The 11,817-nt window shown below is 41.5% G+C and overlaps 1 protein-coding gene across 5 annotated transcripts; it reads left to right on the forward strand.

Moving 5' to 3' along the window:
- Positions 1–6,344: 6,344 nt before the first annotated feature.
- On the forward strand, positions 6,345–9,659 carry erich2 (glutamate-rich 2). Of its 5 annotated transcripts, XM_031855323.1 has the most exons (12): positions 6,345–6,596; positions 6,934–6,976; positions 7,172–7,220; positions 7,364–7,400; positions 7,490–7,526; positions 7,620–7,680; positions 8,262–8,298; positions 8,381–8,475; positions 8,550–8,680; positions 8,884–8,941; positions 9,037–9,108; positions 9,205–9,659. In XM_031855323.1, exons 1-12 carry the CDS (start codon positions 6,589–6,591, stop codon positions 9,402–9,404), a joined length of 828 nt encoding a protein of 275 aa, XP_031711183.1. In that variant the 5' UTR covers positions 6,345–6,588; the 3' UTR covers positions 9,405–9,659. The 5 variants fall into 5 exon arrangements, with proteins under 5 accessions (XP_031711183.1, XP_031711179.1, XP_031711182.1 ...); XM_031855319.1 differs by lacking the exon at positions 6,345–6,596 and having other exon boundaries at positions 6,641–6,976; XM_031855322.1 differs by lacking the exon at positions 6,345–6,596 and having other exon boundaries at positions 6,641–6,976; positions 8,577–8,680.
- Positions 9,660–11,817: the final 2,158 nt, after the last annotated feature.

Raw genomic sequence — 11,817 nt, forward strand, 5'->3', positions numbered from 1 at the left:
AATTTATAAAAAAAACACATCTGTATTACACTATGAGAGTGTCTACCCTCTTCACCCCCGAGGATGATGGGAATCTCGTTTCTTTCTTTGAACTGAACTAGACGTTGACATCTTTATTTTTACTGTATTTCAATTAACTGTGCCAGAAAAAAAAAAGAGAAATTGGGGGCAGCCTTAGAAGGGAGGAGGAGGATGGGGAAGAAAAGGGGAAATGGGGCGAGAAACGAGAAGTAAAGGGAGATGCGAGATGGACAGCAGATAGAGGAAAGACGGAGGAAAACAGAGGAAGAAGAAAGCGAATGATGGATGGATGTGTGTTCGTGTGTCCGTGCGAGCGAGGAGAGAGGTATACAGAGAGGAAGAGGTGTGTGAGGGCACCATTAAAGCCTTGTACTATAAATCTCTGACAGTGTGTGTGTGTGTGTGTGTGTATGTATGTGGAGATAACAGAGGGATGACTCTCTCCATTCTGGCTCTGTCAGAATGATGTATGCATCCCTTTCTTCCTACCTGTGAAATGTTACAGGGGGGCTCTGTGTGTGTGATCTCAGCCAGCGTGCGGCCAACATGTTTGGTAATTCTTCACCTCTTATCAGCGCTCACATGAGGTATTGTACGTAGATGGGAGACTTGTGGCCGCCTGGGAAAAGAGGCAAAATGACCCAGAAACACAGTCGCACACATACAGATGCTCGGAAAACCAACAAATATGAAAGAAAGTCGGGGACAAGGGAGAAACAGGCAACAGCTGACAGTGACAGCTTTCTTGATCGAGGGCTACGAGCTTGACGGTATGATTGATCACATAATGGCGAGCACATTTTCGTCGCTCTGCTCTTTATTTAGCTGACAGCGTTTTCTTTATGGCACCTTGTGTTATGGTATCATAATCATGCCAGTGCTGCTGGAGCGCCCGAGGAATAAATCTTTATAAACCCCCACCACCACCTCAGCTCAGCTGAGGTGCAGCTGAGCTGTTGCCGCTGCTCGGGCCTCTTTGACACCTTCACACTGTTTCAAATGGCTGCCTTGGCTGTCACTCAAATGACCTCATCATTCAACTGCGTCATGGACAGAGAGAGTAGGAGTGAAAGACATGGAGGAGGAGGAGGAGGGAGAGATGATGGCGAATGTGTTCCTTCTCAGACGACATCTCACCTGTAGCCAACGGGACTGGTGCGTGATGGTTTTGAAGTATTGCTCTTTAAAGCTGCGCTTATCAATAATCTTACATAAACAATGAGTGAAATAGCTATGTGTGATGTGGTTCAGGGTAATGCACCCATACTGAACCAACACTCTACAGAGCCTTTTAGCCTCTTTTGGCTCATTGTTTGGGTTTTCTGGTTCTCATCAACCTTGTTTCCAGCAGTTTTCTTTTTCAGTGAAAAGACTGACTGTCCATGACCCGATTGCCCATCAACAAAGTAAGTTGCTGGTGAACAAAGTGGAGCAACTTAGCAATATTGATTATTCTCTCAGGAGTTGGTGGAGACCATGTGGGACTTACATTCATCAGGACTTTCATTTCTGACCAGGCGGCAACCTCCGGGTCTGAAAGGGAAGCCAATGCGGAAGTGCCTTAATTTTGTATTCTTTCTAATAGCCATCGGGGGCGACTCCTCTGGTAGCAGAAAGAAGTCAGAATGTATAGAATTCTATGAGAAAATGACCCTACTTCTCACTTGATATATTACCTCAGTAAACAACATGAGTTCATGGTCTCAAACGCTCGTTTCAAGTCTTCTTCAATACAATGATGATGTTCATTTTGTAAATTATGCTCCCATTTAGAGTACAATAGGGCGTGGCTACCACATCATTATTCAGCTTTCGGTTGTACTTAGCTTCTCCCTCTCGTGTCATTTCTGTTTTTTAAAAAGCCAAAATAATGATGGCCAAAAACCAAGATGGCTCCTGCCAAAATGACAAACTTGAGGCTTCAAAACGTGACGTCATGGTTAGTATGTCTTATATACAGTCTATGATTCTGATTACAATTATTATACCCTGTTAACTTAACACACTCTGAAAATGTCTTTCATTTTTGCTGACCTGCAGTGGTTTAACTTCTCCCCTTGTTTCAGCGCTGTAGAAGTGTAGTCCAGGGCATGTCGGTACACTGTGACATCACTGGTGGGTGTGGTGACAGGTGCAACAGAGCACACACACACACATCTCTGATGTGAAAGAACAAGTATTATTTTGCCAGATAGCAATGTGTTCATGAAGGACCTACTTTCACGTTTCACTTTAGAAGTTGGAAAGTATGGCTTTCAGGGCCTTTAAGGGTGGATGTGAGAGAGACATAAGTGGACGAGAACACGTTCCTTACATTTCTATCTCAGAAATGTCCTTTGAGGTATAAACCAGCCTTGTGAATCTCTATTAGTTGTGGTTTATGAAGCATACACCCTCTTGTACCAATTCTACCCTTTCACTGCCCCATCCTTAAACCAAATGTTTCCATTTTTAAAGGTCTCTCTCAAATTTAAAGATGATGTGAATACATATGTGTCTATTAACGGTTAATAGCTTTTTACTATGATCAGTTTTAATGCTAAACCGTTGGCCTGGACATCGGACTGTCTCTTTTTTGCACAGCCTTCAATACAAATTAATAGATCAGTTTCATCATCCGATCACAAGACAAAACTTTTCTTTTTTTTTACATTTGCAAAAGTCTGGTAATCAGGTCCCCTCATGGAATTAGCCTCTGTGGGCTTTTTCATGGGAATATCTTCCGCTGTGGATGGACGGCCAGCAGAAATGACAGAGACAGAAAATGAGGCGAGGGAAAAGGCTGGAAATGGATACTGTGAAAAGTGGGAGGCAGATGGGTGGAGCGGAAGGAAGGGGTGGAACGCAAAACCCCCTGAAATGGGCGACTAGTGAAGAAGAGACAGAGATGGAGTGAGGACAGGAAAATGAAGAAATACAGAGTTGATGAGTGAGGAAATGATGAATGGGCTGAAAGAGAGACAGATGGGCCAGCTCCATCAGTGAGCTGTGCGGCCGAGGAATGGAAAGAGTAAGTGAAAGAGTGCCTACGAAGTCAAAGATGATGATGATGATGGTTGTGATGATGACACACACACTCGCACACAAATATATAACAAAGGGCCCAGAGGCTGGAGTCATCCTCTTAAATAGATTTCACATTAAAAGCAAAGCATGGGTAATAAGTTAAATATTAGCAGTAAAACCCCTTGGCTCATGCTACGAGGACACGAAAGAATGATTTAATAGAGCAAATACAATAAACTGATAAGTCACTTAGTATGTGCTTCTGCTGTTATGCACCATGACAATGTAAAATAACTGAAGGAGAAGAAAAAAGGTGATGACTCTTGGACTTCTTATGGAGGAAATTAACTGATAAACGTGAATCGAGCGTTCCAGATTTCCCTCTCAGACCTGGGGACCGTTCATATGGGATTCTGCAGTAACAGCAGTTAGATGGAAAATGTGTCTTGCCTCAACAATGTGCAGTTTACTTTGTTGTATTAAGAATATTTTGGAGCCGTGGTTTCATGGAAGTCTTGTAGTATTTTTTACATGCATGAAGTTGGGTTGAGTCATAGATGTCCGTGAGTCACATAAGAGGTAGTTAGCAAGGTTACATTATTTACCTGAATAGCATTTTATTCTTGAAAAGATTTGTTGTTTCTTTATTTGTTTTTGTTGTTGTTTCTGTGGTTTTGTTCATTGTGAGATGGTACCATGTTTTAAATGGATTTTTGGATTGTCTGGTAATGAAATGTGTGTGTGTGTGTGTGTGTGTGTGTGTGTGTGTGTGTGTGTGTGTGTGTGTGTGTGTGTGTTCACCCCATGAGGAATAAACCAGCCTCTGTTTTGATGAAGCTAATGAGGATCCTAATAACTTAAATGAAATGGAAAAATTAAGGAGTGTCATAGCGGGGAAAGACACATTACAGGCCTCATCTGTAAATGACACTGAATTTATACGGTATTCCCACAGCTGTGTGCTTCAAACACCGATTTTCAAACAGTGGGATTCAGGAGCAGCTTGTAGTGTAGATGTCTTTCTTTCTTTTGATCTGTGGCCCCGCAGTTACATCACACACTCTAATTAGCCTTACTTGGCCCTCGTACTGGAAAAGTAAAAGATTTTCCATTAAATAAATCGATACTTGCAACACCTCACTGGTCTTGTTATGCAGTCTGTTTGTGACGTCAGCACCTGGCATTGGTAAGTGCCCGCCCCCCCCCCCCCCCCCCCCCCGTTACACAAGATACACACATGCGCACACACACAGCCATAATAGAGCAATTATCCTCTCCAGCTCCGATCTGCTCCTCTGATTGCAATTTGCATTTATTATTAGCCCTCAGCCTGCCAGAGACTGCGAGGCGTGAGGATGGATCGTCACACACCACACCGCACTGATAGACCTGCACAGATGCTTCATAAACACGCGGGCCCGAGGACACAGCAACATGAGCGTCAAAAGTGCCACATGCACACACACAAACTTATACAGACGAGGTCCTTATGACGGCGTGACGTTGCTTCGTTTTGTTAAAGCGGATCCCCGTTAATGATGGGAACAGTGTGTTCAGTGGCGTTCCATCACGGAAATACACATTCACATTCCATATGGTGATGTCCTGAAGGACCGCGATGAGTCCTCCTGTCCCTTTTTTCCTGCTCTGGGTTCTCTTTTGCAGCCTCGGGGCTCGTCAAATGGAAATGTGTGAGTCTCTCAAGGAACATACAGTACATACAACCCGCCAGCACACTAATAGATGTGCATGCGGGTGCTCACTCACTCACTCACTCACACACACACACACACTCACACACACATACACACACACACACACAAGCTCATAAATGCACACAAAGAGAATGTGTAGAGGACCACTGAAGTGTGAAATGATTCTGTTATCATGTCCTCTGTGTGGAATATATTTTCCCATCAACCGTCCATGGCAGGTGTGCCTGATGGGCTGCTGGAGCTGTATGTGTGCATTTTGTGGCTCTCTCCGTCTGTCTGTTGTTGGGCACCAGAAGTTGAGGCGGGTGGGGGGTTCTCCATAAAAACAAGGTGACAAAGTCGGAGCAGTTCCACCAATATTGGTGTTTGGCATTTTGACCTGAATTAGCTAAATTGCTGTAAAATCAGATCTTACGTGAGAGGTTGGGTCTGGAAACTCAGATGACGGCGGACATTTTAATTAGCTAATTGAATCAATACATCTATTTTTGGATATTGATGAAGACAGGCTCTCGAAAGCTGTGAAAACCAAGTGTCTGCAGCTTCTTATATGTGCAATGGGGTCTTACAAGAAGACAGGACTTTCTGTGATCAGTTTTGGTTATTTCAAGAGATGTTTCTGTATTTTTACCAGCTGCAACAGCATGTGGCTGGTATTGTTTTTATGTTGTGATACTGTGTGTGCATTTCTTTGCTGGGTTTCTTCTGCTAATGCAGCGACAAGGCAAACTCTACAGTATATAGGACTGATTGCCTCCTCTCCACTTTTTACACTCGTGAAAACACATACAGTCTACACTGAAGCACATGTACACACTCACTAAATACACACACGCACACGGTTCAGTGCATGAGAGGGATCCCAAGGAGGGGAGCTCAGTCCGAGCAACTTCACTGCACCGCCTAATTGATGTGTGTGTGGTGTGTGACAGGGTGCAGGAAGGTAAGAGTTAGGCATGCACATTTAGCAGTCCAAACTCACCTCAACTTTCTGTAAACTGTGCTTCAAACTCAAAAATGAACAAGCCTGTCAGTCATGTGCTAATTTAGTCTCTGCAGGAAGTCTGAGTTTTCAGCCTGTCAGTCTGATGGTTTATATCTTCCTGAGATTATTAGACAACCGTGAAACAATAGAGCCAAGTGCAGAGGAGACCTGAACCTATTAACCACACACACAATACCTAAACCCTCACATTCTCATACACACACACACATTGACACACAGATTCAAGACAGAGGGCAGCTCTTTCGATGTATGCACAGCTAATGTAGCAGTTACAGCTACTTATTGGATGAAATATGGCTGACACGGAAACAGCTACAGGCTATGAGTAAGAGGGGCCAGTGAGAGAAGAAAATCTCTTAATTTCTGAGCTTGAATAGTGTGAACAATACTTTTTGTGCATTCCAATGAATTTATTTATTTCACAATAAAGCAGCCAAAACAACTTTGCACTACTGTTGCAAACTGAGTGGGATATAAACAGCTGAATTATGAATATTAGAATAATTAGAATACAAGTTTAGTCATGTTCTGTCTTAAAATAATAAGACAAAATATGACTAAACTTTGAATTGCCTATTTAAAATGAAAAACAACTAGGTACAGTACTTCATCACGGCTTCTCCATACTTCGAATGCCATGGCACAACATTAATATGTATATGACCTGTATATTTTTCTAATAACAAAATTTCCGCCAGCACTTGAAGGCACCATCAGGTCGGAGTAGCTCCGTTACTATGGCAACGATGTTGCGTTATACAACCATAGTGACTATAACTTAGCTAGCTATTAGTGCCTTAAGTTAATAGTGCCTTAAGTTGCAGTCGTTTCTCTTCATCCATGAGCAGGTGAGCACATGGTGCCTTAACGTTAGTTTACAACATATAACAACGGTAGCTAACTTTACCTGCTAATTTAAGCTAGTTAGCACCTAGCTAACTGCCTTGGTAAGTGGACGTCATGATTGAAAACGTAACGTCAGTTATTTCAGTACCACGAATGTTGCTTCAGCAGCTTCCATTGACTAAATAAAACACGTAACGAGTTAAACAACACACAGTAAGCTCCACTGAAGTATCACATGTTAACCTTGAATCCATATAGAAACGTTAGGATTTTAAAATCCATGCTAATTAATGCACAAACAATAATAAAGTTACATGACTTCTGTAATTTCATGTTCAGGTTAGAGTGTTTGGGGAAATCCTCCACGGGTCCACAGAAACAGGTAAACACTACAGAAGAAAGTCAACTGTGTTCTGTTTTATTGCACTAGTTTGATGTTAACACAGGTTTATGTGTTTTTATTATGAATTGATGATATGTAGTGTTGTTTGAGTAGGTTATACATTGACCATGCTTGAGCATTGCTACTGTACTGTATGAATATTAAAATAGTTTTGATCACTCCACTTGGACGTAGTCGGCAGCAGAAGTTACCTCTGCTCATGCTGAGACGTACAAACCCAATGGTAAGACTATTGAACACCACATCCTGACTTGCTTCCCTTTTTAAAGCTGACATGAAAGACACAAGATTTGACTTAAGTTCCACCTTGTTCTTATGCTGCTCACCTGCCTTTAATGACAGACTTACATTCTCATTATGTTCTAGACAACATGGGGGAAAACAAAGTCACTGATAAACCTCGGTAAGAAAAGTCCCATCTCAGCAAATATACATTTCACATAATTCCTTATCCAGTATTTTTATTTTTTCATTTACTTTTTTTGGATCCAGCAGGACTCTTCCAGCCCAGCTGCTTCGTTCTGTAAAGGTAAGTATTTTGGGACAGACACCAAGACTGGATTGACAGAAACATGTTTTGTGTCACAACTGTAATTATTATTATTTTTATTCCTTACTTTAGGTTTCTTGCCAAGAGACTCAAAAGTCTGGGTTTCCAAGTGTGGCCGTGCCGGATACAGACAGTATGTGGTGGTGAACTCCTGTTGTACTCTTTACAAAAATTACAAAAATTACAATTTCTGGTCAAAAGATCAGAATGCAATGCAACCCTTAGACATGTTAAAGGTGCTTTATTCAATATTCAGTGCAATACTATAGCAGCAAACTGTAGAAGTCTTGCACCCACCCTCCGGCTCCCCCTCAGGTAAACACTGTTTGCTCCATTGCAATTGCTGTGGATCACTCTCCACAAGCATATATGGATGTATGTGTTGGTGCTTGCTTGTTAAATGTGTCAAAAGTCATTCTGGGAAATGTAGTTAGTCACAAACACAGTCACTAGCTGTGACAGAATGAAAAGACATGCTGCGGACACTAAAAGCAAACTTTGCTCTCTGTGTCATTTTTCCCTCATCATTTCTCCAGACTGTTCCAGAAAGTTTCATGTTTTGTTTACAGCATCATATCAACAAACATTTTCAGCTTGTTTCTGTTCACACAAGATTACCATTATATACTATTGTGCCCCCCAAAAAATATATAAAATCCATGCAAGGTTTTCCTGGCTGAATTAATGTCTTGTATGTCTGTTGTTCCCCTGTAGAGTTCTCCCCAAAGAAATCCACCAAGATAACACCAAGGTACTATGAATTCACATCGTGGGTGATCAGACAAATGAAATGTTTGCCAACACACAGTTTTTAATCTTAAATGTGATTTCAGGGTTGGAGAACACACGCAGTCGGCTACAGTGCCCGATGACGAGCTGAAAATCAAAGACCTGAGAAGCGTTGAGCCCCCAGACTCAATACTAACAGGTAAGTTGTTGTAGAACTAAACGCAAAGTAATAAATGTAAGAAAGAAACTGGTGATGGTGTTAATGGTTGTCAGGAGGAACAACACATTCTCCTCCACCAGCTATGCCTCTCACGACTCATGAGCCAAATGTGGAGGAAGAACAGACCGAGGAAGAGGATGTTGAGGATGAAGACATTAAGGCACCAGTGCAGCTGATAATGAAGGTAAAGTGACGGATCACTATCAAATACCTGCACACTTCATGCTCTGTTGAGAGGACTGGCTAAACCGCAGCAACTTCTTGTTTTATTTCAGATGCCAGGAATCAATTGAATCCCTGATTTTAGTCAAAGACGTATATTTTACTTACCTTGGATATACTTAGTCGGCAGAAAATTGAAACTTAACTGAAAATGTGTGTTTTCAGTTCCTCGGAGCTATGATGGACAGAGACTACCTGCTGGCCAGCAAACTGTGTCGGATGAGTAAGTGTCCTGCATCCATCAACCGTATGTCTGTCAGTCAATGAATCAGCCACCGGTGAAGTCAGCCAATGTTGCCTCTTCTCTCCTCCTTCCAGTTCTCATCTACGAACCAGACAATCCTGAGGCCTCTGAGTTCCTCCCGCTGATCCAGGGGAAGCTGTTGGAGGGTGAGAGTCCTTCTGTTTTATACGAACGCCAACACTTACTCTGCACATTACAAAACACGTCACGAGTTTGTGTCATGTCTTTTCTATGAGAGCTAGAGGCAGAGCAGAGCACTGAGGAAGAAGAAGAAGAAGAAGATGATGATGATGATGAGGACTCTGGGAGCGACGAGGAGTCATCTCAGAGCTCAAGCTGCTCCTCTTCATCTTGCTCCTCCTCCTCATCCTCAGATGATGATGAAGAAGAAAAGCAAGAAAACAGACACAAGCCGTGTCCTCCTTCTCACGTTTCCCCCTGAAAATATTTTATCAAAACAACCGAGGCAATGACAGGCCCGGCTCTGTTCACATGTAGCTGCTACGTTTGTCTTTGTGCATTTTGAAGATGTTGTGACATTTATGTATCTCTTTATATATTTCATCTGCAAATAACATATTGTTGACAAAGCTGAATGGAAGCATAAATATATAGAAGTTGGACTACAAAAAGATGTAAAGTTAATTGTGACATTTTTCCGCTCCCTACAAAAAATACATAAAATCTTTCATGTGAAATAACCAGACGTGCTCTGTGTGTATGTGTTTCCATGGCCTTTAAGACTGTACTAATAAACAGGAAGACCATACAAAATGATCAATTATCAACTCCAAATTCAACTACAAGACAAATATAACATTATTCAACATTATCTTTACGTGTTTGTTATCAGGCATTGTTACCAGCCATTATACGGAGCTCTTCACAGTGAGTGTCAGAAACTGCTTAAACCAGTTGTTCCCAGAGCTTTTGGCCATGTGATGCTTTAAAATGAAACAATTTGTGCTCACTAATCTCAAGGCGTGACCTCTGTGTGGACCTTAGTCTGTGAACAGTTTGAACAAAGAGCACGCGTCCTTCCCAGACTTTCAGTCTCAGGATTTTTTGATTCCTAAAGAGATGAAAGTATCCAGTAGTCTACAGCCACACTAGCGTATATCTCTGAGGCTGCATTTCGACACAGCAGTGCTTTGAACTAAATGCTGATTTCAGCACGCTATCATTCTAACATGCTGATGCTAAGCACATATAATGTGTACTATGCTCTTTGTTTAGCGTGTTAGCATGCTTACATTTGCTAATTAGCACTCATGAACAAAGGACAGCCGAGGCTGACAGGAATGTCACTGGTTTGTCAGGTGTTAAGTCAAACCTTTGAGTCGTGGACAAACTGAAATGTTTACATGATGATGCAGCTACATGAAAGTTCAGGGGATCACCAAATTTCCCCATGGATATTTGTACCAAATTTCATGGCGATCGATCTAATAGTGGTTGAGTTATTTCAACCTGGACCAAAGTGGTGGACCAACTGCCATTGCCATCACTAGGGCCGTGGCTAAAACTAAGCGTAAATTATATATTTTTATACACTTGGTTTTAATTTATCCAATCAGTTGAGGCTCCCATTCAATTACAGGACCACACCCTGAACCATCGAAATAGAATGAGAGTAGAACGGACATCAAACTGTTTGGTCACTTAACTAGTTCAAAAGAAAGTGGCACTCAGCACTGTGCGTTGACCAAAGAAATATAAAGATTTAGTTGCTGCAACGGTCACAGTTCTTTGCAATGGCAACGGTACACGTAATAATATCTGCCGTTCTGACTATCCTGCTATGTTCATGGGAATGTCCTTTGCACTCTCACTCTATTTCTACGCCCTGGACTTTGTTCTCTCCTCTGGTCTCACTGCACTATAACATGAAAAAGAACATTTTGTAGATAGATAATTATTCTTCTGGAGCGTTTGAAAGTTCCTAAAAGCTCATCTTAACAAGGCAGTGGAAATGGAAGTAAGAATATGCACTGTTAAAGCTCTCACTGGGTGGGGCACTGTATCAAACTTTGAATATTTAATCATCATTTACATAGTTCAAATTTTAACAAATAGTGAAACTATTTGAATGACATTGAAAAAACGTGAGGAGAACTCCTGGATCTCAGAAGCCTATAAGTGTGTTTCCATTCACCTCCCGTCAATTATTACATGTGAGTGGAAGTGCCAGAAAGTCTCAAATATGGAAATGTAAATGAAAAAAGTTTTGATGCTGAGCTGAGGTTGACAAGTTGATTTATCAATACAAATAAATTGCAAAAATGGAAACAGATGTTTGTGAAGCATGACACTTATTTGCCACAGCGATGAGGAGACTAACGTTTCCCAACTTGATACATGAAAGAAAGATAACGTATCAATTCCCATCATGTTTTCCACTTTTCCACCAATTAGTTCACATTCCCCTTTTAATTACGCCATCTTGCTGCACTCTCTTCTTTTTGAATTGCTCTGCTCTGAAGAATTAGCACCGCCAGCTGTTTATCTCAAAGAACCAAAGCCTCATTTTTGCCCAATGGATGAAAAAGCATGTGTTCTTTTGCATATTTTCCAGAAATACTGTTAAAATTGGCACAACATTTGGATGAAAACTTGACTTATGTGACGGAGTGGCAGATTAAGGTTCAGAGCACAGATGGTCACAAATGAGGCTAAACTGATCAACCAGCAAAACAAGTTCAAACTGGTTCTGTTGGCGCTACCTTGATGGGTCAAGGAACTCTGCAGATTATTACAAAGTTTTATAAAACACAGCTTCAACACAGGAAGAAGTGAGATGTTGACATCTTGACACTTTTAAAGGAACACAAATAAATGTATGATTAAATGTAGAT

Source organism: Anarrhichthys ocellatus, unplaced genomic scaffold, assembly GCF_004355925.1.
Source record: "Anarrhichthys ocellatus isolate YVR2014 unplaced genomic scaffold, GSC_Weel_1.0 scaffold15, whole genome shotgun sequence".
NCBI lineage: Eukaryota > Metazoa > Chordata > Actinopteri > Perciformes > Anarhichadidae > Anarrhichthys > Anarrhichthys ocellatus.

What these genes read in the sequence shown, in the direction of transcription:
- erich2 (XM_031855319.1), top strand. Translation starts at nt 6,830, where the DNA reads ATGTTAACCTTGAATCCATATAGAAACGTTAGGATTTTAAAATCCATG. An exon ending in TGAGACGTACAAACCCAATG is followed by an intron (nt 7,221 to 7,363) that starts GTAAGACTATTG and finishes ATTATGTTCTAG; the next exon opens with ACAACATGGGGGAAAACAAA. An exon ending in GGCCGTGCCGGATACAGACA is followed by an intron (nt 7,681 to 8,261) that starts GTATGTGGTGGT and finishes GTTCCCCTGTAG; the next exon opens with AGTTCTCCCCAAAGAAATCC.